The sequence below is a fragment of the Natator depressus genome, chromosome 1 (genome assembly GCF_965152275.1).
Source record: "Natator depressus isolate rNatDep1 chromosome 1, rNatDep2.hap1, whole genome shotgun sequence".
NCBI classification, from domain to species: Eukaryota; Metazoa; Chordata; order Testudines; family Cheloniidae; genus Natator; species Natator depressus.
This window is the reverse complement of record NC_134234.1, coordinates 149081622-149107691: the sequence shown is the minus strand read 5'-3', so window position 1 is coordinate 149107691 and position 26070 is coordinate 149081622. Positions and strand designations below refer to the sequence as shown.

The window sequence follows — 26070 nt, the reverse complement described above, 5'->3', positions numbered from 1 at the left end:
GTTAACCGGAATTTTTGTCTCTGGCACCCACCCCCCCTCCAACATGCCAGATAACAAAGCTTTTACTGTGGTAACTTCTGGAAAGGAATCTATCATACATAAAACCTAGAGAATTTTTGTAATTTTTTTTCATTGTGAAGTTCAAAATTTAACTGACTGTCTGCAGAAAAATTCTACAGAATAATGCATATTACTCAGTGAATGTGTCCCGGAAGAAGGAATAAACTTTGTGGTCTTTATTTTTGAAAAAGTCTGTTTCTTCTCAAGGGTAATAATGTTGGTTGCGCTGGTGTCAGGGTTTTTTTGTTGACAAGTAATTTTTTTTTAAATTGTTCCATTCAGCACTGCTGTATTCTTTGTAAACTTAATGATGCAAATCTAGTCTGTAGTTCGTCATAAATCAGAATGTGAGAGAATACTATATAGAGAGTTTATTTTCATTGTCTGCTTAGCGGAGCTAAAATTGTAAATATGAATGTGGCCCTGAGTAACATCCCATAGGACTACTCCTGCTTCAGAATGAGATTTTGATTTTTCAGCATTTCAGAGCATTAAAAGAAACAGTCTAATGGAATCTCAGGTAACTAGAATTTATATATTTTGCATAAGATCATGAAAAGGACCTGGCACTTGTTGGAGTACTTGATCTGTCAGAGTTAAATGCCTATTATCTGCCTTTAATATTTTATTTCCTTTTGTGGTTGTTGAGTATGAAACACCTTCCCCATTGGTCTATCCCTGATCTGCTATATCTGAAGCAATTCTCTGTACAGATATATGAATTCAATTTTTGCTACTTATGGTGTGGTTTGAAGAAGATTGATACAAGCATCAAATCTAATCTGAGGGTTTTGGAGAAAAGTTCCAGTCTGGAACAACCTTTTAAAAATTAATTTATGAAGAGAGGATTTTATATAATAAAATGGGAAAAATATGGGCAGGTTCAGATCATCTCTCTGGAGCACTACCCATCATGGCTGGCTAAATTTCTTAATAAAACAGTTTTAGTAAAGACTAGAAACTTCTGAAATATCACTCCTGAAAGCTTTTTTAATATACATTTATTTCAGGCAAACATTTAGTAAGGAAGATATACAGATGACTAAATCTTAAAATATTTTTTCTTACAACTGAAGTTAAATATGTATGAAGAGTGAATTTAGAAGGAATGGAGTGTATGGTTGTCTCCAAGAAACATCTAATTCAGAGATTTTACTGGCCCTTTGATAAGGACCTTAAAGTTGTATTTTCTAAATACCAGTCCTGCAAATGTGACCTGAGCTGTGCCAATCAAACCGGGTAATGTCCATCTCACATACTGTCATAGGGGTTTTGCAGGCCAAACTATGTGCTTGGCTACATCTGTGCAGCACCATAATCTCCAGATTATGCCCTCCACGACACATGTATAATATTGCAAGCACTTGTCGGGGAGTGGGGTTGTTTTTGTTCTCTCAAAAGATTTATGTGAAAATATTTTTGGATTTTGTTGCAATTTTTTTATTAAGTTTTCAGGTTTTCTTAAAAACAAACAAACCATTTCCCCCTTCCCCCAAATTTTTTGGAAGAAAACAATCCCCTCCCCCTCCCCCAAGTTTTTGACCAAAAATGAAATCTTTTTTTTTTTTTTAAATGAAAACCTGAAAAAATTATTGGAAATAGGATAGTTCCTATGGAAATGCCCAATTTGACAAAACAATTTTTTTTGGGGAAAAAATGTTTTGAATGAAATATTTTGACCAGATCTGCAAATTACCTTTAAGTGAGTTTGCTCAGGTGGCACTGGAAGCATAATCTGCAGCCTCATATGAACAAAGTTATAGATATGTTCTTAACTGCTTTGTAGAATGCTTTGTAAAATATTTCTCTTTCTATACCATATATATTATTATTTTAGCTTTTGGGATTTCCTCCTTGCCAGTTCCATGCAGATGACTTAAATTTCATTTAAATGAACTTAGATGTTAACCTTGCATGAGAACTTTTGTCTAATACAATACATGTGTAAAGATAAATAAACATGAGATTGAAATTTACTTGATCTCCCTAGACCATTAACCTTCTCTTATTGAACTGTGTCCAACACTACCATTTCCCCCAACTCATTTGTTGTCTTTATACCACTGTATTATGGGACAATACATGTGCTTAAATGCATTACAGGGCTGAGGGCTTCAGCTATGAGAGAGTACATAATTCTCAGGTAGTGTCACAGGCATAGAAAGAAACTTTCCTAAATTGGAATTAATTACATTGCCCTTTTGCTGTTACCCCAGTCATCAGCCTTAACTGTTGGTGATATAGTGCACTCAGTTTTTACAATGATAAAACATAAACAATTTATTTGATGGTGGTCCAAATTTATCCCTGGTGTAACTCCATTTTTTTTTCTAATAGAGTTAAAGCAGCAGTGAATTCGGTCTAATAGGTTTTAATCAAATTTAAATGATAGTACTCTGTGTAAAATATGCAGTTGGACTAGAAACCTTATGCCCTAAATCAGACAAAAATGAAGCAAATGAACAGAAATTTGATTTGTTGTAAAACATTAAGCACTAATTTGAATGGTACAGAGTCCTTTAGGAAATCAAAAAAACTATTCCTATCTTTTCAACAACTTGACCTTTCCATCATAAAACACACAGGAATTAATAGATAGTCTTTTCCCTTAAGGAATCTCTTCAGTGTCACAAAATATCTTCTGATTCATATGCATTCCAGAAGAAGTGTAGCTGGTTCCTGAGTGGAATTAGACAAGATTCTAATGTCTTTCATATTTCTGAAGGAACTTCTTGGAAGAACTGTAGAATACTTAAAATGTATTATAGGTGTCCTTTAAAGTTGTAAACAAGTTAACTGTCTCCCTGTACTTATTTCATGTCCTAATAGTCCAGTTTATCGCCTCCTAGAATTTACTACTTTGACAGTTTATCATGTTGCAAGGGAGCAAGGTATTTAAAAATTAAAAAAAAAAATTGTTTTTGCAACATCCGTGAGAGCATTTTCTCAGGATGGATTTCCTGTCTTTCTCCAATCTATACTAGCCTATATTTTTGTCTCTGTTTTCTTTAACTCAAAAAGTATAAGGTGCAGACCACACTAAATTTGCGACTTGATGTAGCATGAGACATAGCAAAGCAAAGTCCTCATTTCTTGATATTGGCATGAAATTCTCTCTATGCTATGCTGAGAATAAAAACAGAGTTATTCCTAAAAATGGCTCTCTCACCTGCCAATAGGTGGAGAGAAACAGCGTGGTAACAGAAACTATGAAAGGTAGTATTGGGACATGAAAAAGGACTAATCTCTTTCAGTTGTGTTGAATACCTTACCAATTAAGAAGCTACTTGGGGATGAATCATCATTCTCATAACATCAGACCTCCAGATTCATGTCAGTAAACATAATTATTCTCCAAACAGTAATAAAGCTGGTACCTCTCCGTACCACTGGTTAGAGCAGCTAAGAAATCGTGTTGGTGCAGAACTGGTATCTGTAAAACAAGTGACATTGCTGCTAGGATTTTGTTTGAGTAGTGGAATTATGAGAAATTTTACAGAGATATAGTTCTTAGAGTAGAGGCATCCCTGTATTTCAGTTAGGTATATGTGTGCTGGGACCAGAGAATTTTGCAGAGCAGTCCATGAGGAGGGGTGAGATTCACACCTTGTGGCCATAGCCGCTCTCTTGGCTATAAGAGTCAACACCGCCCCGATCTCCTTCAGTTCCTTTGTACCGCTTGTGGCTGGAGTTGGAGCTCTGTGTAGTCTTAACCTCACATTCTCTCATTAGTTCGGGTTTTTTTTACTGGTTATATATAGTTAACAGTACCCATAGTGTAGTTAGATTAGTGTTTAGTTGTATTTAGTTAAGTGTTTCTGCATGATGCCCTCACTGAGTTTAAATATTATCCATCTTGTGGGGGAACAATCCCTAGCAACAATCTGCATGCACAGTTCTTGTTGTGTTTGGGCGAAGTCCACATCAAGGAGCTGTGATTGATCTGTAGATCATTCAAGAAACAGACATTTGGACACTTCAACCAGAGTTATGTCTTCTGTAGTGACCAGGAGAAGGACACCCTGGTTGCAGAATTTGGGCATTGCTCCCAGTGTGCAGCAGACCATACAGGATTTGCCCTTTGATGACCAGGTGTTGTTTTTAGGTAAGACGGATGAGATCTTGCATATCTTTGAGGATTCTAGGGCCATTCTACGTTCCTTGGGGGTGCATACACCGTCAGTGCAGCTGTGCTACTTAGGTGACCAACAGCAACAATAATACTGTCCACAGTGCACCTTTGGGCAGCCTTTTCCTCCCTGGTGACAGAGGGATAGCCCCACAAAGGGGCATAGGTCCCAGAGGAGGCAGTCAGGTCTGGAGTTCAGCCAATTGACACAGCCTACCCTGGCACCTCCAAGTGACAACTTTGACTCCTTGGTCCAGAGTAGTGGTCTGGTCATCACTCCCCTTACCCTGCCTCCATTTGGGGACAGGTTAGCTCACTTCTACAGTATCTGGGACTCGACGACAGCTGGGCCCTAAGCACCATCACATCAGGCTATACTATCTAGTTCCTCTCCACTCTTCTCCCCCTATACCTCTTCAGGGACTCCTCTCATGAGATATTGCTCCTTGAGCAGGACTGCTCCTTGCTGGCCTTGGGAGTGGTGGAGCAAGTTCTTCTGGAACACCAGTGTCAGGGCTTCTATTCCCGGTACTCTCTCTTTGGTTGTTCTCGACCTCCACAGCCTCCTCAAATAAATCAGATACATGAGGTTGCGTATGGTCATCTTGTCAACTGTTCTCCTTGTGTTGACTCAGAATGACTGCTCAGAACCTTCAGGATGCTTACTTCCATGTGGCGATTTTTCCCAAGCCATGGAAGATTTCTCTGGTTCATCACAGCAAACCACTGTTTTCAGTACACAGTTCTTCCCTTTGGGCTGTCTTCTGCCCCCAGGAGTTTTACCAAATGTATGGTCAGAGTTGACAGCATACTTCAGGAAGAAGGGAATTCATGTCTTCCTCTATCTGGATGCCTTGCTACTCAGGCACGGGTCCAAGGGAAGAAGTCCTTTCTCACATACATATCACACTGCACTTACACAACTGTCTAGGCCTCATTCTAAACACAGGAAGGTCAACACTGGTCCCAACACAGAACTATATCACTGGTAAGTTACCTTTTTTGGAGGTGGGGATATAAAAACCGTAATAGTTAGTTGATTTTAAAATATTGGCATTTACAGAATGTGTCCATTTCAGAAAATTCCCCTTCCATTCTTCACATAACTGTGACCACTGCTTATTATACTAATCATAATAGTCTCACTGATACCTTTGTGCTCTCTCCTTTCTGTTCATTGGATCCACTTGTTGTCTCTTGCAGTAATGGACTGTGCATTGGCAGACTGCTGTGCTCATGTGAAGCCCCATTCACTTTGGTTGGGGAGTCATACAATCATAGAAAAGTAGGGTGGAAGGGACTTCAGGAAGTCATCAAGTCTAGCCCCCTGCACTGTTGCAGGACAAAGTAAACCAGCACCATCCCTGAGAGGTGTCTGTCCAACATATTCTTAAAAAACCTCCAGTGGTGGAGATTCGATGTTCTTAAAAAAAAAACACCTCCCTTGGAAGTCTATTCCAGGGTTTAACTATGCTTATAGTTAGAAAGTTTTTCATAATATGTAACCTTAATTTCCATGGCTGCAGATTAAGCCCATTATTTCTTAACCTACCTTCAGTGAATGTGGGAAAACAATTTTTCACAGTCCTCTTTATAACAGCACTTAACGTATTTGGAGGCTATCAGTCTCCTCCTGCCCTTCTTTTCTCAGACTAAACATGACCAGTTTTTTTTAACCTTTTGTAGGTCAGGGTTTTCTAAATCTTTTATCATTTTTGTTGCTCTCCTTCAGCCTCTTTCCAGTTTGTCCACATCTTTCCCAAAATGTGGCAGCTAAAATTGGACACAGTATTCCAACTGAGGCCTCACCAGTGCCAAGTAGAGTGGGACAGTTACCTCCCATGTCTTACAGCATTCCTGTTAACACAACCCAGAATGACATTAGCCTTTTTTGCAGCTGCATCATGTTGTTGACTCGTATTCAATTTGATAGCCACTAAAACACACAGCAGTACTACCACCTGCACAGTTATTTCTCATTTTGTGGTTGTGCATTTCATTTTTCCTTCCTAAGTGAAGTACTTTGCACTTGTCTTTATTGAATTTCATCTTGTTGAATTAAGACCAATTCTCCAATTTGTCAAGATGATTTTGAATTCTGATCATGTCCTCCAAAATGCTTGTACCAGCTCCCAGCATGGTGTCATCTGCAAATTTTATAAGTACTCTGTCCACTCAGTTATCCAAGTCATTAATGAAGATACTGAACAGCACAGGACCTAGGACTGACCCCTGTGGGACTTCATTAGGTATGCCCACCCAGTTTGACAGCAAACCATTTAAAACTACTCTTTGAAAGAAAGTACTCAATCAGTTGTGATCCCACCTTATAGTAGTTTCATCTAGACCACATTTCCCTAGTTTGTTTATGAGAATGTCATGTGTGACTGTGTGAAAAGACTTCCTAAAATGAAGATATATCAAGTCTATTAATTCCCCACTAGGCTGTAACCTGGTCAAAGAAGGATATTAGGTTGGTTTGGCATGATTTGTTTTTGACAAATCCACGCTGGCTGTTCCTTCTTAACATGTTATCCTCCAGATGCTTACAAATGGATTGCTTAATAAATTGTTCCAGCATCTTTCCAGGTAGTTAAGTTAGGCTGACTGGTCTATAATTCCCCAGGTCCTCTTTGTTGTCCTTTTTAAAGAAAGGTACTGTGTTTGCCCTTTTCCATTCTTCTGGGACCTCACCTGTTCTCCAAGAGTTCTCAAAGATCATTGCTAAGAGTTCTGAGATTGCTTCAGCTAGTTCTTTAAGTACCGTAGGATGAATTTCATTGAGCCCTGCCAACTTGAATGCATCTAATTTATCTAAATATTCTTTAAACTGTTATTTTCCTATTTTGTCTTGCATTCCTTCTCCCTTGTTGTTAATATTAATTGTGTTAAGTATCTGGTTGCCATTAACTTTTTTAGTGAAGACTGAAGCAAAATAGACCTTTAAACACCTCAGCTTTCTTGATGTCATAAGTTATTAGCTCTTCTCAGAGGTGAAAGTGGGCCGGGACAGTGTACTGGTAAGAAGTGGCTGCCGGTACCTGCCCATACCCATCCCACGTTAAAGCGCTTCCATGGCAGCACTTTAACGTTGCTGCCCCTTTTGCTCCCCCCTCCCCAGGGCTGCCAACAGTGGGGGCAAAAGGGTCAGTTGCCCTGGGGCCCGGCAATTTAAAAGGACCCTGGGCTCCCAGCCGTTGCTACCATGGCAGCAGCCAGAGCCCTGGATGGTGTGGTCCGGGCAGTGTGGAAGGGCTGGCTGGGGGAGGCTGACCCCTCCAGCCCCATCCCTTCAGACTGAGGCCAGGCCTCCACACTGGTAAGTATTTTATCTTACTTTCACCCCTGGCTTTCCTTCATTAAGTAGAGGACCTAAGTTTTCCTTTGTCTTTCTCTTGTTCCTAATATATTTAAAGAACTTTTTCTTATTGCCTTTTATGTCCCTTGCTAGGTGTAACTCATTTTGTGCCTTAGCCTTTCTTATTTTGTTCCTTATTTTGTTATTTTGTTCCTTAGTTTGTTGTTGAATGCAGCAGTCTGCCTGCACGGAATCCATTCAAGGATTTGGAACCTTAAACTGCAAGCTCTTTGGGTCAGGGTTGGTGCAGTGCCTAGTACAATGGAACCCTGATTTTGATTGAGGCCTCTTGGCAAAACAAATAGCTTAAACTTGATTTCACCCGCGTCTTTTATTACAACTAATGTCGCTGAAACTACATGATGCATGCTCATAAATAAAGAACACTGAGTGCCATAAGTTTTGTTGCACTAGGGTGTGAACATCTGGATAAATATTAGTTTGGTCAGCCACTATTGAAATGTTTATGTGTATGTTTATCTTAGTCATTTTAGTCATTTTTTTTATACAGGAATTAACCCAAAATGAGTGAAAGCTTTTCTGAGAATTCATATTAGGGTCTTTGTGCCATAACACAGGAATTGAAACATAATATATAGTAGCATTCCATTTCAGCTCATTGACTGGAATTAAATTGTTTTAAAGTTACAGTAATTAAAAATAAACAGATTAGCAGTTTAATAAGTAGGCATTTTTATGTCTTCCATGTATTTATAATACTGCTGAAGTGAGTTGCATAAATAATTGTGTTAATGGAATTAGGAGGAAAGCAAATTTTTTTTCTATTGCATTGTTCAAATATATTTCTTTTAAAAACCACAAAATAGCTTGAAGTTCTGGGAAAAAATAATTAAAATATCTTTTCTCTGCAGATTAATTCCGTGCTGTTGTCTGGAAATTGAGCCGGAGATTAATTTTGGCAGAGTGATTGCAAACAGTAAAGTAATTAGTAAAGAGATTAGTATTACTAACCATGGATCATCTCCAGGTAAATGTCACTATTCAGTAAATTACCAAAAGGTTTTGTTTTTTCTTGAAAAAATGTAGTTTTTGTTCAAGTTCACACGTCAGCAATAAATGAATTTAGGATCTTATAAAGGAGAAAATAAGGCTTTGATTTGAACAGGACTGTGAGTGCACAATTGCTGGTTTTGTAAAAGTCCCCCCAGTGTCTTAAGCTCAGTTGTGAGGTGTTGTGGAACTGCTCAGAGAAGGAGAGCTCATGTAAAACTTCTGGCAGCGGTAAGACTTCTGAGTATCCAAAAATGCATTTGTAGTAGTGCTGTATTCTTGAATCTAGGCTGAGGCCTGGTCTATTTTATACAGTTAGGTCGATGCAAGGCAGCTTACATCGACCTAATTATGTCAGTGTAGTCACTACAGCCTTGTCCCACCCCGATGTATGTGCCCTACCACACTGACATAATAACTCCACCTCCATGAGAGGCGTAGGGTTTATGTCATTGTAGTTAGGGCAACGCACCGTCTGCGAAGACACTGTGTTACTTACAGGTTTCAGAGTAGCAGCCGTGTTAGTCTGTATCTGCAAAAAGAAAAGGCGTACTTGTGGCACCTTAGAGACTAACAAATGTATTTGAGCATAAGGTTTCGTGATCTACAGCTCAAATACATTTGTTAGTCTCTAAGGTGCCACAAGTACTCCTTTTCTTTTTTTGTTACTTACATTTGCTGTTGGCTGTCTTGTCAATTTCATGGAGCTGCAAAATTGACAAGAAAGCCCCAATTCCCCTGCTGGGTCTCTGCTCCTTGCTGGGCTGCCCTCTGGGCTCCCCACTCCCCGCTGGAAGCCTGGCTGCACCAAGGCTCCCATCTCCTGGCTGGGAGGCTAGCTGCCCGCACAGGCTCTCGGCTCCATGCTTCCTGCTGGGAGCACGGCAGCTGACCAGAATCCGGGCATGGTAAGAAATCTCAGATGGCTGCTTGCCGGCTGGGAGCAGGGAGGCAAGTAGCCTGGGGGCAGCTGGGCTCCCTGCGGGGATCTGTGCAGAGCTGAGAGTCGTGGCTCTCAACCCTCCACACTGCCCCTCTTCAGTCAGTGGAAGCACTCCTGGTGAGGATGTGCACCACTGTGCATTAGAAATCACTAGATGTCTTCTTATAACTGCTTTTATTACCTTTACTGAAGTCTGCGATCCCAATATCTTCCCACTGGCAAGACATATTGCTCTAAAATTTGGTAGGAATTGCAGTGGCAAATCCATCAGGATGAGGGACAGGCCATGCCTGTTACCACAGAATAGGTAGGGCAACTGTCTGTTCCAACTAGAGAGCTTTCACCTGGTCAGCATAGCTTTTGAGATCACACAAATTGGTGTTTCTAAGCAGGTGTCTCAAGTCCCTCAGCTTCTTGGAAGGAACCTTCTTAAGTGTATATACCCTTCAGGAGAAAATTCTGATGACATGGTATGAAAAGGCTTATGTGGAATCTTTTAAGCAATCCCATATAAATAGGCTTGGCAGAATTGAATTTTTATTTATTTATTTTTTTATAATTTGGACACATAATATAGATATTTATTTTTAAGCTTTTTTTTTTTTCCAATTTTTATCTGTTTAAATTTTCACAGTTAAGGGAAAGTGCCTGGGGTTAAGTCTCGGGGTGTGTGTGTCAGATGGTTATTTAATGACAGTAGTAGTTGAGATTCAAAAAGTTAAAGCTTTATAACTATTAAAACAAATTTGTCAACATCACGTTAAAATATACAAAATAAATGTCCTTATATCAAACTCTAATAAGCAACATTTTTCTTACTTTGACTATCTGTACATTTTTATTATTATTGATGGAAATATTTTTTTGTTAGTTTTTGTGTGCACAGTGAGATTGACATACACCAACGTTTACCAATACAAATCTACTCCTTCCAAGCCTACATATAAATTATTTGACGACATTTTTCACTTGTCAGGGTTATGAGCATTTTCTTCCAGAAATCGTTTGGCATCTATTCTGGGTTTCAGGGAACAAACTTAAAGCATATAATTTTTCTCTGGCCTTTGGTCATGTGCGACTTAATACATTTAGAAATGCTCACTAAAAATTCCCTGCTTTGTATCATATTAAGGTGGCCCTGACTAAGCTGATGGAATATCCTTTTGAGCCATTTGATACCTGTGAGCTCAAGTTTCTTATGTAGAAGGTCATTTTCTTATGGCAGTGACTTTAGCTCATAAAATTAATAACTTTTAGTCTCCAGGGAATGATCCACTTTTATATTCCCTTTTTTTTAAGGATAAGGTGATGACATGAGTACATATACTAAATTCCTTCAAAATTCAACTTTTAGTTAATCATCCTACCATCATTTTATCCCATGCATGTCAGCCCATCCTGGTGAAGCTGTTCTTTGTACCAGTGTCAAAGTTTCTATAGATGTTTATTTGATATGGATTAAAATCCACCTGTTTTACACAAAAATAACAGGGAATATTGTTGCCAAGAGAGCCATATGAGAATGGCTGTTTGATTGGAAGTCTCACTGTTTAAAATCTGGCAGCCCTACAGCTCAAGGATCACATCAACAGCCTGTTTGGGATGAGGGAAGCTTGCTGTGGCTGAAAACTTCTGATACATCTACAGGAGATTTGTGAGGCAGCCATGTTCACATAAATGCAAACATCTACTAAGCACTAGTGCTCAGATTTTGTTTGTGCTATAAGGTATCAAAACTGTTGCACACTTGAGCAATTTTAGAATTTTTTGTCTTAACTTTTTATTCCAGATGTTAGTATGTGTGTATTATCTATATAAAGTATACAAGGAAAGGTATTAACAAAAAGAACAAAAATATTTGTATATACTGTTTGCTTTGTGAAAAGTTTGTTATAATCTTCTGTTTTCCCTAGAATCTAATGCTCAACTCTATGGGGAGAAAAGTGAGTGGTGATCCATGGAACAGTATAAATTTTCTATTATACAAAGCAGTTTGTTATATTATATAACAAAAATGCTTGTGACAGGCATCTTCAACTTGTTCTAAGCGTCTACTGAAATTTGTATTTGGTTCTGTGTTTTTGTAGAGATGTCTCTGCAGCAGTTTGGTCTTCTAAAGTGGGAAATCTACCACTGCTGTAAATTGCTTACCTGTTTTACATATCATTTTTTTTGGCTGAGGTAACTTCCACTTAAGGGTAAATAGCCTTTCCGTTATACTTCTCATTACAACTTTGACAAATGCTCTTTAGGGGAAGAAATATTGATGTTAGTGTCTTCCTTTCCTGTTAGCATCATTACTAAGTAGAATGTTTAGTGCTAGCAGCTGTTCACTGGACACTTTGAGTGTACACAGATTTCATATATATATATATTTTTTTCTCCTACGAGGTTGGAACTTGATGTGTAATGTCTGATTTTTTTGAAATCCGCCATTACTAATAAATGATCATTTATCTCCTAGAACAGAAGTAGTTGTGTGAGAAGTACTGATCATTTACCTGTTTTAAACATATGTATAATTCACCTGGAGTGAAGTTGATCCTGGTACAGAAGAACCATATATAGCCTTCTTCACCATTTAAGCCCTGTGATGCAGGATGGGCTGCTGATGCAGGATTGGGCATATGGAGGTGGCTTTGTATAGGCTGGTGCAAAGGATAGTATCGAGGGCAGACAAGTGATGGACCGCTGAATCTATGATTTATGTGGGCCCAGTGGACCTAATACTCCCTGCAAGTAATGTTAAGGGGCAGTATCCAGACACATGAGTAATGTCAGCAGGGGAGGGGCTGCATCCTGGCCTCTGGCTGAGGGAGTAGGTTACATGTGTCCTGACTCCATGTTGTTAATCAACATAAAACTTGAGTACTCAAGCTTTATTTTGATTCTGCATCTTGTTAAAAATCATAGAATCGTAGGACTGGAAGGACTCTCGAGAGGTCATCTTGTCCAGTCCCCTGCACTCTTGGCAGGACTATGTATTATCTAGACCATTTGACGTGGAAACTCCTGTGGTAATTGCAGAACATGGCTTTATATAACAGCAGTTTTAATAGTTTATTGATACCTCTTGGTTGTCAGCAGATAATATGCTGCCACATGTGGAATACATCCACTTATCGATTCTATTGTTCACATAGTTTGTTAATTTTTAAAAAAAGTATCCTACGCTTGTGCTTAGATTTTTCTCATTTGTGGCATACATACGCAGTTGTCAATTGCACGGAAGGAGACAATAGACGTCTCCTTGGTTAAGCTCTTAAACATTTGGCTACTACAGCTACGTAAAGCTATGTCTCAAATTTGCCTGACATACAAAGTGTTACTAGCAACTGTTTTATGATAGGTTTCAGAGTAGCAGCCGTGCTAGTCTGTCTTCGCAAAAAGAAAAGGAGGACTTGTGGCACCTTAGAGACTAACCAATTTATTTGAGCATAAGCTTTCGTGAGCTTCAGCATTCATGCATCCGATGAAATGAGCTGTAGCTCATGAAAGCTTATCCTCAAATAGATTTGTTAGTCTCTAAGGTGCCACAAGTACTCCTTTTGTTTTATGATACAATCAGTTGGGTTCTGAATGTCATTACATTGTCTATTACAACAATAACTTTGCACAATGGCATTGTATGTGGGCATCTGATATTTGAGGAAAGCCAGAAAAACACAAATCTTAAATGTTAGATTAGGATTTTTTTTGCAATATATGTGTTACAATACCATAATTTTATTTTTATAAATTACTTTATTTTATGTACTATTTATGAAACTTTACTGTGTTTTTCATTTATTCTATGTGTTGAATGCCAGATAATCTTCCATTTAAATGTTATATGTAACATACAATACTATATTTGTCTTAGGTGCATTTAAAATAAACTACAACGGAAGTGTCCCTGTTAACATAGTACCTACCAGTGGAATGGTAGAACCCAAAACATTACAGTTGGTTAAAGTGGATCTCTGTACAGATATACCGAGAGTCATTAGGGAAATGGCAAAGTAAGTGCAGAATGTGACTGCAGAGTCTGCTTGTTTTGGGTGATTTTTTTTAATGTCCTGTCTTATTTCTAAACTCTCTTCAGTTCAGCTATATTTATCCAAATGCTGAATAACTGGAACCACAACATGACAAGAAATTAAGTTCCCAGGCATCAGTTGCTGCCTCCAGTTGTCCAGAGCTTTGCTTCATTAAATAGTTTTGCTGATGATATTAGCTCCATAGAGCAATGTGTGCCTGGCAACACTAAAACAGTATTGACAGGCAGTGGATGCATGTCTCTTGAGCTCAACATTCTTCTGACCGAGGGTGTACATACTCTTGCACTGTTGGTTCCTGGCTCTCTACCAGTTGATGTGATTTGGGGAACTTTATCCTTTCTCTTTTGGTGGAATAGTTACAGAGGGTGTATTTTAAAAAAACCTTTACAGATTTGAGAGCCATTACAGGTTCCATTGGTATTCCCACTTCAAGTACAATGAGTCTCTCTCGGATCAGTAGAATCTTTCAAAATATAAATATTTTTAAATGCAACCATAATAGCTCTTTCCTTTGTAAAGAGTTTTAAAAAGTTATTTAAAGTCAGGACTTGATTAGTACAAAGAAAGTTAGTTTAGCAAAAAAATCTTGTTTTTCTTGTTTCTGACTTCAAGTTGTGGGTCTTATCTACCAGGGTGGACCTGAGGCAAATAGTGCTGCATTTATTCAGACAAATGTTATTGTTAATAGGCATGACACTTCTCCAGTGCTTTGAAGGGTTGTAGAACACGCAAAAAACCTTTTCTCTTCAAGAACTTGAAGGATAGCAGCAATTAATTATAAATTCTTCTTCTGTTAGTTCAAGAGTCCAGGAAAAGCTCTCCTGAGGAGGCAGTTTTCTGGCCCAAGTAAATCAGGTTGTCACATTCCTTGGCACTGAAGCCAGGATCATCGGACAAGTCCTATCCTGTTAAAGAACATCACAAGCAGAGGACTCCTAGAGATGATCCATCTAAGAGAGTTCAATTATTGAAGGGTTTAAAATCTTCAGATCCAGCAACAGGGGAGTCTGGCTTTTCTAGTTACAGGGGGATTGAGAGATTTTTAGACTGAGCTAGGTTTTTATATGCTCAGTGAGTAGAATGTAAGGCTCCAAGGGTATGTTTGCCACTCACCTCCTAACTGCTGGTACTGCTCAACCCCCCCCCCAATGCCCCATGTGTGCTTCTTCCACCATGACTCTGCAGTGACAACACACTCAGAGAACACAACTTATAATGGGTACATAATCTCTTCATACTGTAGAATGTGTTTATTTTTGTGCCACTGTGGTTAGTTTGTTTACTATAAGCCTTTGATTTAGTCAACTATATCAGAGAATTTAAAGTAAAGTTCCAATAAAATTCATGGATTATTCTTGTATGAATTTTAGATGTGTACATCTCATTTTTTCTGTTACTCTTTCCAACAGAGTGCAATTGCAAGGTTGTGGTGTCACAAACTTAAGGATAGAAGCTCATGTAGTTGAACAAGTTCTTGAATTATTAGGTGTGTCTCATGAAAACACACTAGAATGTATTCATTTTGGATCTGTCTATTTTGGAACTTCAAATACTGAACAAGTGGTTCTGTACAATAAAAGCCCAGAGACCATCAACTGGGTGGCAGTGCTGGAGGACGATGCTGTTGGGGGAGAGATGGTAAGGAAACAATATTAAATTTTTAAAAATTTCAGTGCAAAGATGTTTTGATGGCTGCTTTTGATTCTCAATGGTTTTTTAAAATTTACATTCTCCCTCTATTAATGTCCCTTACCTCAATCTTCTTTTGGTCAGTTGCTGAAAGGTCTGTCCAACAGCAGGACTATCATTACAGGTTTTCATTGAGAGTAAAATGTTCATACCAGCAAGAAATCAAGTAAACTTTTTTAAAAAAGAGAGTCAATTCATTTCATATCCCCCGGCTAATGTTTGTGGGTTTTACAGTATAAATTGAGAGCTAGGTGGTAGTGTTCCTACTTCTTAAATCTTTTTTGCTTCTGTCTCTTGTTGCTGTGGAATTTTCCACACAAAAAGGGAAAATTTGACTGACATAACTATATTTCATGTTTTGGTGTTGTTTTACAGGGCACACATCTTCAGAAGAGTACTGATGCTGGTTTACAAGAATTGAGCTTCATAAATAGAACCAAAGAACTAGATGTTTCAACTTTGATCTCCTGCATTCCCAACCAAGGAACCTTGCTACCTTATCAGAAAACTGTGGTTACACTGTGCTTTAGTCCAAAGTAAGTACACAGTGCAACCTTAAGAAGCGGACACAATAAAAGATGTAATTAATACATGCAGGCAAATCTATTTGCAGTTGTGTTAGATGTATTAAATTAACCCTTATGTCTCAAATTCTTTCCTCTCAATGTGCACAGATCAATGCTAGTTTACTGCTGATGGACAGTTTAAAATACATTATAAACCTAATTTTGTATATACAGAGTTAAAAATAAATTAATTAAAATAATGCATTTTTGTTTGATAAATAAAGATGGATACATTTTCCCCCAAGATTAAATCTACAAATTTCCTTTTAGTTCATCCTCCAAAGTAATCACAGATCAATCCAGGCAAGGAGGTTTGATTTACTGTTCAAAAATAATTTATAAACTGTTCTTGCTGGCTAGAAATTTTGTTGAGAGGCTTTGACAGATGAGTTACATAAGTTTATAAGAACATTTCCTTCCCCTTCCCCCCCAATTTTTCATCCAGGAAATCTCTTGAATTAGGGTAGTTTGTCACCTTCAAGTTGGCAGTTCCTGCTACATTTCCCATCACAAATGCAGTGCACTACAGCAGTTGATGATCTGGTGTTTTTACACACTTGGTCTGTGCATGCCAGCATATATGTACATATTCCATAGTAACTTCTCATCCTGACACTAGTGACAAGAATAGAAAAAAATCTACCTAGCTGTTAATAATAATAATAATAATTAATTAATTAATTCACTAAGATTTACTTCAGGAACCAGAAAGTTGGATAACATTTTTTTTCATGTTTCTGGGCAACAAAGAGGGTATTAAATTCTCCAGAGGAACTGATTCCCCTGCCCCCGGTTGAACATGCAGAAGTGCGTGGGAGACTCCTATTGTTTTCAAGTTTGGTAACTTCCCTTAACTTGAATGTCACTAGAATAATGTCAGCTTGGTGGTCTGAAAGAACAGAAACATCACCACCAGGTTTATATAGGGCAGCTACAGGGATTCTTTGTATACTTGTGTACGTATGTGATTAGAGTTGATGTGGCTATACCCTCTGCAGGTTTTGGGACATGGGAGCTGCAGACTACTATATCTGAGTAGTCCCGTTGGTTTCAGTACTGTGTTCAATTTTAAAGTCTCATTTGTCTGAGCTGTAACAGGAGAATTGTAGAAATAAAATGAACTGATGAAAAATTACCATTGATTAATAAGTGTATGTATGTATGTATGGTATTTAAAGATAGTGAATTTTACAGGCCATTTAAAAGAGACATTGGACTTACTGAATTTCCACCAAGACAAGATTATGCACTGTTTTTGAGGTTTGAGGCCGTAGGAAGTAAAGATGGCTTTCTGCAAGCTCTGAATGGTGACAACATACCAATCAAAGGTATGTTATCAGAAATATATAGCTTATGTATGGAAGACTTGGAAGTTTTTAAATTTTTCCATGTCTTCAGATTAGTAATTTTAAAAGGGACCTGTATATGTGTTGTGGGGACCTGCACATGTACATTAAGAGAACTGGTGCTGAATGCCTCAAATAGTGAGGAAAAGGGCAGCATTGAATTTAAGACTCTAATTTGGGGGTGGAGGGGAAGGGGAAAATAAATTTAGAATCATTTATGTCACAAATGCACCTTTTGGTTGCAAGCATTTAGTATTTAATTGTAGGTTTAACTAATTTTTAAAAAATAAATTTGTAAATCACTGAAGGTTTATGGTTAGGTCAAAATGATTGTGTTTTTCCAATTTTAATAAACGAAGAGGGTTTTAAATGATGTGCGAGCCTATATAAATAAGCACGTACATCTTGCATTAAGTTTGTGGCCAATTATATTAAAATTCTGAAACACAGTATTAGAAAAGAAGCCATGTTACTTCATAATTTTACATACTCTGTGGCTGTAAGAGTCTAAAACTGTTTCATGTCTTTTTAATTCAATATCGTATTTTATACTTGTTTCTTACTCTCTTGTGCAGAGACTCATCCTCATCATGTGGAGTTAGCTTTGACAGGTTCAGGGCTTCCTGTCATGTTAACTTTCAGTCCAGGACCAGTTGTTAATTTTATGGACTGTTTCATGGGTGAACACACAGAGATTATGTGCACTCTCAGAAATGAATCTGAGTCACTTCCAGTAACATACAGCTTCCACAAGATAGCGCATTTTAATATTTGTCCTGAAAAAGGGAAAGTAAAAGAAAAATGTACAAAGGTAATGTAAATGCTCATCCTTTCCCAGTAAATAGATACTTGGTTGGAAAGATGAGGACAACATTATTGTCTACAATTGTTCATGTTAAAACTGTAAATTGTTTTGTTTGCATATTTTCGGTGGTGAATACTAGATTCACTTAAGAAGAGGTTCCACATTTCCTTTTACATGAGCCAAGCTCATAATTTATTGTCAATATAGAACCATACAGTGGACTCTGTTACTCTATCAAGCACCAAATACTATCAATTTTCAAATGGGGAGGGAAGGGAAATTACATTTTGTAGTGACTATGGTCTTGATTCTGCAAAGACATAGATACTTAAGTAAAATTACTCATGTACCAAATTTTTGCAGGATAAGGCCTTAGGTTTAATTGTTCCATTAAATCACATATTTTAGCTACTTTTCCTTTTATGTAGCATAAAGATATTTAAAGTTAGAACAAATATATAAGTATAACTTTTATGATCAGATAAATTTAGGGCACTGGGGAAGATGTGTAAATATATTATTCTACAGAATTGAGCTTATAAAATTCTGTTAATGCCTAGCAGTTCTATACGTCTTAATTTGCTCAATTACATGTAATAATTAGTATTATGAAAAATCAAGTAGTACCCTTAAAATAAATTTGAATCAGTATGATATAACTAATATTTAATAAAGAAGTCTACAAAATATCTCTGTTAGCTTTATTTTTAATAAAATGTTTCATAGCAATGTTCATTTTTTTAGGATGTGATGTTTTCATTTGCTCCACGTCAAGCAGGAACGTTTAAAGTGAAGCAAGTTGTAGAGATTTTTGGTTCAGTGGCAGAGGAAGATAACTTACAGTCTTTGAAGATCAAACCCTTCCATCAAATACATTTAAGTTTTACTGGTGTATGCAAACCTAAAACCAAGAAAATTATGTTTAAAATCAACCCTGGTATGTTACTAAACAAAAAATTCTGAGTGTTTTCATTTTTAGAAATATACTTCTTAACAGGTCTTAGAAATGGAGTCAGTTCATATTTTAGCCATTGTTTTAAAAAACATTTTTCTTTGAAAGCTTAAAGAATACTCACTTTATTAAAATATATCCATGGTAGTGTTTTTCTAATTTTTACATGATTAGATAAATCAGGGTTTAACTTTGTGCTGCTTTATATGATCCTGAGGATTTGCAGTCTTATGTTTTACATTAAGAATTATTGTACTGTACTTTTGTATTTAACTGTCTTGAACAATCCTGGTAATTTATTTTTCATTGTAATGTATCTGTTAATACCCTCCACCTAAGGCTTGAGAAAATATTTAGGAGCCTAACTCCCACTGAGTTAGGTGCCTTAAAAACCTTTGAGGATCTGGACCAAAGTCCCTGTTTTACCAGAATAAATACACGGAGATGGTCATTTACTAGAAGGAACACTGTCAGGTTTGAAAGTTTTATATTTATATATAAAATACACTTATCTGTGGTGAACTGATAATACCTTGGATTATTGAAAATGAAAAATTAAAAAAATTAATAGGGTTTATCATTTATACTGTCTTGTTCACTCTTTGCATTTCACTCACATCAAACATAATCATTGTCATTTTCTGGTGGTTGTGCACTTGCACAGTGCTGCTGTGTTTGGATTCCAAACAGTGACATGGACCATGCAGAATAAGTTAGGAGGGACAATATATACCACAGGTGTTAATGTTTTTTGAGTCTACTATTACCCCATGATTTCACCATCACACCTGGCTCTTTGATCTTTTCCCATATCACTGTCCTCCAGCTACCACAGTCCTATGAATCTATGATATCCATAGCATAAATGATATTCCAGAGCATAAAGCAACTCCCTCATATTCCCAGTTAGGTTATTTGTCCTTGTTTCTGATATCTTACAAGAGATCCTATGCAACAGTGTTGATTTGGCCAAGACTTTTGGTTTCAGAAACCCAGTTCTTGGCTAGTATCCAAGATGCTGTGACACCTAAATCCTGAAGTTTTGCTAGAGGGCTTGTCTTCGGTATGTGGCTGAATCGGTGCCGCTGCCATAGATGCAGCGGCATCAGTTTAGTGGGTTTGGTGAAGACGCGCTCAGTTGATGGGAGAGTGCTCTCCTGTCGACTTCAGTACTCCACCTCAACGAGAGGCAGAAGCTATGTCGACGAGAGCGCGTCTCCCATTGACATAGCGCAGTGTAGACTCAGCTTTAAGTTGATGTAAGTTACATCGATTTAAGTAATGTAATTTACATAACTTGACTTGCGTAACTTAAATCGATTTATAACATTAGTGTCGACAAAACCACAATGTTGACTTCCAGTTTCTATTCAGAATTTTGAGTTTTGTCTACCAAGTATTCCTCTACTTCACATCTTTTTCTCGGTGTTGCTGCTGGTCTCTGTGTATGAATGGTCAAGGAGAGGAAGGGAACTGAGTGCTCAGTAGCTGCCTCCTGCCCATTTGAAGAAACAGCTCACTGATGTAAGAGAGGAAGGCAACCTCCCTTCTCCTCGAACCTTCCAAGACATGGTGGGAAGGTGAAGACAGAGAATCAATTGATGGGCGATTAAGAGTTGTATCTCAGGGGTAAAATGAAGTGCTGCCTCCAGGCATGCTATACTTTCTGGACACATCAGCATGGGGGAAGAGGCCCTGGTCCTCCCCTTCAGCCCACAAGGAAGTGCAGGGCAGTCTGGAGATGAGGAGAGGTCATAGGGCAGAGGTAATCAATTATTTTTTGGCAAGGTCCAAAATTTTTGGTCAAGGTACAATCAAGGTCCAGACGCCAGAGAAAATACAAAAATATTAACAATAATGACTATACATAAATAAATTTTTTTTGCAGTCTGTTCAGAAGCATCTGGCAGTTTGGATTTGGCCCACAGTCTGCCTATTGACTACCCCTGTCATAGGATCTCATGGGGCCTCTTCTAGTTCAGATAGGCATCAGAACTTTGGATATTTATCTGAAGCCCAAACCTGTTGCAGTTCTCCCATCTCTAACTTCTAGGTATTTTTTTTTTAAACAATATTTCAATAGGTGGAATAATGTGGAATATTAGTTTTGATTTGCTGATAATTAGAATTGGTATTCAAGATATCCAAAACCTCACCCTGATGATCAGTCCTCTGGTGGCAGGCAACCTGATTGCCCTAGACTGTAGTTTTTATATAGGAGGGTCATTGGAGAAGTTTTTCAGATGTTGACAACCGTTTCCAATACATCTCTTCTGAACTCTACAGGCCAATTTTCAAGCACCTCCTATTTAACCTAATGGCTTCTCCCTGTCTCTCCCTTTCCCTTGATGACCATCCACCATTCTAAATGCTGTCTTCTTGCTCCCAACTTACTGACTTCTATGCAGTTTCTGAATGCAGGGTGGATTAGGGTATTAATGAGATATGTCTTGGTGGTTCCACAATGTCTCAGAGCAGAGAAGAGGAGGGATGTGTGTGAGATAACTATAACTCCCACTGTGAGCTGCTTCTTCACCTGGCCAAATGAAGCACTGGCCACAGTGGGAGTATGAAGCTGGTTAGGTAGATGGAAGTGCTGATGGCTTAAAAGGGTCTGTCAGCTGGCCAGAGCCCAGAGTAACTTTTTTTTAAGGCATTTTAGGCAGGAGTGGGTTAATGGTTAGGTAGGTAAATCCAGCGTGCTTGTGGTTTGGAGGAATTGTTTTGTTCTGTGGGACATTCCAATAATTATTTTAAAGCCAATACACTTTATTGATTATTATGTTCTAAATTTACGTAAATTGAAAGGTGACAGATAATGAAAGAAAACACATGGGCTACAGATGTCTGTTTAAATAGTTATTCATTTTAGATGTGATTTGATGGTTGAAATGTATTTTATGTATGTGTAAACACATCCATTTCTTTTACGTCCAGGGAACTTGCTTTGCTGCTCCTTTTAGCTCCTGTTTCTTACTACCTTCCCCAACCCTCAGGTTTCTGGTCAATCATATAGTATAAGGACAGGACTTGTGGAAAAACATTTCCATTTGGTCGCCCAGGAAGTACTGCAATATGAGACTGGGTCAGTTTGAGAGTCATCTGACAAGTTAGAATGGGAGGCCGCCTAATAAGAAGCCTACCTTCTCAACAGAGACCTTTTTTTGGGCCGGGGAATCTCCAGTAGGGTGACAAAGTTGGGATGGGGGAAAACATGTTCCTGTCTTCACTCCCTGTTTGTGCCTATGAATGCTGTTAGGAAATGGTTATATTCGGACAAACTATTTTAACTGGATTAATTTTATACATGATAAACTTCTGCATAACCTACATTAATAGAACTTAAAAAAAATATTTATCTGTTTTGGATTTAACTGCCTGGCTGTGTTTCTATAATTTAAAAAATATAGGAAAGCAGACCTTGTGTATTAGTAATACATACATTTCAAACTATATACTAGTAAAATAGAGAGAAACTGGAATATATCAATTGTAGAGTCTGATTCTCTTCTCTTACACTAGCTCAAAATATACATTGTTGTTTGTATTATGGAAGCACCTAGAGGTCCCATCTGACATCAGAGCTACGTTTTGCTTTTTGTTGCTCATACATAGTAAGAGACAATCATTGCCCCAAAATGTTTACAGTCTGAATATACAAGAGTGATAAAACATGAGAAAGAGGAAGTATTAGGAATTAAGTACTATGAGGAACTGATACAAAGAGATTCAGACCCCAATTCAGCAACACATTTTAAGCACATGTGTAGTCCCACCGATTTTAATGAGGCTATTCAAGTGCTTTAGTTTAAGTGGTTTGCTGAATCAAGGCCTAGATGACTTGCTCAGGATCACGCAAGAAAGTTTGTGCCAGGAGCAGGAATTGAACAGATGTCTGATGAGTCTTTACCACAACACCTCATTTCTTCTTGTGAATGAAGATAATGTAAATACACTTTTGTAAAACTGGTGTTAGAAAAGTCAGAACTCTCATTTTTAGATTGTGATTTCATGTAATACCTTATGAAATATATATTTTTTCTGAATTGAGATATTCCTTTGTAACTCCCATTTGAAAATGGTAGTTTGATTGCATGTAACTTGTTTTATTTAAATCCTAAGGCATAACACCAATGATTACCAATGCAACTGGACAGTTGGTAGCTGATGAGATTGGGCGATTTATTGATTTTGCACCAGTAGCAATGCTTCAATCAGCTCAAACACAGATGCATACTCATCAGATAAATAGGGACTGTAAGAGTGATGCACTTATAGCCTTTCCTAATGATCGCTCAGCCAGCATTAGGCCCAGTGAACGACATAAAAAATACAGGTAATGTAGTATACAAATACTATAATATTTAAATGAGAAGCTAGGATGTAGAATTAACAGTTTATTACTTATTTCAAAAGTAGATCAAGATCAATCACTTATAATATTTGAGTATATTTTCAGACTGAATATTTTTATATATAGAAGTCTGTTTAGACTGAAGAATGTGTGTACTAGTAAATTTCTTCTGAGTTGCTTCTCAGGGAAAACTGCAGGTGTAACTACTAATTCTTGTACGTTTTATTGTCTTTGCAAAGTCAAATACTAATAATCACCTGTAACATAATGGGGGTTTGCAATAAATTATTTATATAACAAAATCAGTAATATTTTTCAAGTCTAATAAAATCCTAAATCATTAATATATATAATGAAGCTACATTTCTCTCTAAATATTTAGGACTATTTTTACGAAAGCTGACCGATATCATTATGTGGATCCAGATTTTGCTTATACTGATTATGAAGAACTGGAAAAGCAAGCACATAAGGAATACTATGCAGATTTTATTCAAAGTTTAAGACAGCGTCGCTTACAAAAAGAAGCTACTAGGTAAAATTTTATTTCTAAAATGAAGAAATACCTAAGGCATTGACACAATAAATACGTATTCATATTCAAATTAACTTCAGTGGTTCTACTCATGAACTTAAATTTAAGCCCATGCATAAGTGTTTGCAGTGCTGGGGATTTAGTTCTTAATGTATTCAAATTTTTTCCCCTAGTAATTATTTATACGCTTAGGGCTGCGTCACTGGACAAAACTCATGGACAGAGGCGTAACAAGAGCCAGTGGCTGAAAGCTGAAGCTAGACAAATCCAGAGTAGAAATAAGATGCATACTTTTAACAGTCAGGGTAATTTACCATTGGAACAATGGATTCTCTTTTACCTTGAAGTCTTTAAATCCAGATTGGATGGATTTCTAATAGATATGCACTAGCCTAACTGGAAGGTCTGGGCTTGATGCAGGAATCGCATGGTAAAATTCTATGACCTGTGTTTATGCAAGAGGTCAGACTAGATAATCATAACGGCCCTTCCAACATTAAAATCTACAAATCTATTAAATGACCTCACTAGAATTGGCTGTATTTGATCCCTAAATTATAGTTACCTGCAGGGAAATGAGGGAAGACCAGAGTGGGCATTCCTGATATTTTTAAGGCTTTCCCACCCCTTCCCCTGCAAAAAAAAAAAAAAAAAAAAAAAGAGGGGGGGCAGGGAGATTTTATTATTTATCTTTTTAAAGTTCTCTTTGGACTTCTAGATTTGCTTACGAAATCACAAAAATGTATGTGGATAAAATTGCAAGTATGGGTTTTATTACTTCGTCTGTCTGTCTGTATCTGAATATTATAAATTTGTTAGAATAGCGTTGGGAAAGTCTTATATATCTTTATAGAGTAGCCTGGTCAGACGTACTGTCATGATTTAAAAATGACCATTTATTTAAAAAAAAACAACTCAGATTTAACTTCTAGTTAAATATTTAACCCCAGTTTTTTATAAGTTGAAAATAAGGTTTATAATGTGAAATAAGTCACCAAGTACTAGTGATTATTTTCTGTAAGAAATACTGTAGTTATTTATTTATTATGGGTGGTGGAGGTAGTGATGCCTTTTATTAAGGTTGCCTGACACTTTCCATTATAAGGCTCTGTTTTCACTAGCTTATAACTTTGCCAGATTTTACCCATTTGAGTTGAAAATTTTCATGCAACATGTCTGCTTCAGGCTATTTTATTTTATTAAAAATTTCAGCTAAAATGGTTCATCTGCTCCGAAGAACAAGGATAGGGAAAAATAGGTTGTTTCACACGTTAAAAAATTCTTAACTGTTTCATTGAGACACTCTTTCCATTTGTGCTTTGGAATAAGGGCTTGAAATTTGGCAGGAATATTGCCCTGTGTCAGCCTTTTGCCTCCCCATGAAAATTCTTTCAAATTTGGCCAGGGTTTAAGCCCCTGAAAAAAATCTCAGTTCACACATGTTCAGTAGAGACTTGCAGTTAAATTCTCTGAATATTCCATCTGGACTGGGTATGCTCCAGTTCTGGATGAACAGGATTTTTCCCTGCAATTGCAACTGTAGTTGCTCATGCTAGCCACCAGGGGTTGCTGTGGCATCTATCAACTGAACTAAGAGCAGGGAGACTGCTTTTCCTTTCCTTTCAAAGCTCCCTCTGCTGGCATCCAGGACCTGACTTGACTGCAGAGCAGTGAGGAGTTGGTGGATAGGACATAAGGAGAAGGTATAGTAATCAGAGGATGGTGAGAAACCCATGGGGCAGGTTGCAAGAGGAGAGGGAGAGAGGAAGTGGTGAGAGGGCTGCAAGGGATGGAGGGACAGGAGATGCTGGGGGACAAGTGGATTAGGAGCAGAGAGCAGGATATGGAAGATAGTGTGGGGAGGATAGGCACAGAATGGGATAGGAGCCAGGTAGGTGGGGATGGATGGAGGAACAGGGAAGGTATAGGAGGGATGGAATAGGAGCAGAGGGGGAGAGTGAGGCAGGAACTGCAGTGTGAGGGGTTTGCATATGAGCAGAGGAGGAAGGAGTCAAGAACTAGGGTGTGATGTTGGATAGGGGTAGGGGAGATGTGATGGTGGGGTATGGGGGTACATAGGAGAAGAGAGGGGTAGGAGCCAGGGTTTGTGTGGGGTGCTTAGAAAAAGTGAGGGAGGGGGGTAGGATCCAGTAGGTGCATAGGAGCAGAGTGGGAAGTGAGCTATAACTGAGTGGTGAGCATACAGGCGTAGAGGGGGACACAGGCTTATGGGGGATTGGGTGGAAGGGTCTAGAACTACTAGGGTACACTCCCTTCTAGAA

The 26070-nt window shown here is 37.9% G+C and overlaps 1 protein-coding gene across 1 annotated transcript in view; it reads left to right on the top strand.

The window, feature by feature from the left end:
• Window positions 1–26070, top strand: part of CFAP47 (cilia and flagella associated protein 47) — a 635949-nt gene that overhangs the window by 14248 nt on the left and 595631 nt on the right. Inside the window, exons 3-11 of the mRNA XM_074968655.1 lie at window positions 8420–8535; window positions 13364–13502; window positions 14951–15179; window positions 15606–15766; window positions 16991–17124; window positions 17718–17953; window positions 18692–18884; window positions 23022–23235; window positions 23636–23788. Coding sequence (XP_074824756.1) covers window positions 8420–8535; window positions 13364–13502; window positions 14951–15179; window positions 15606–15766; window positions 16991–17124; window positions 17718–17953; window positions 18692–18884; window positions 23022–23235; window positions 23636–23788 — 1575 coding nt within the window. The remainder of the gene's footprint in view (window positions 1–8419; window positions 8536–13363; window positions 13503–14950; window positions 15180–15605; window positions 15767–16990; window positions 17125–17717; window positions 17954–18691; window positions 18885–23021; window positions 23236–23635; window positions 23789–26070) is intronic.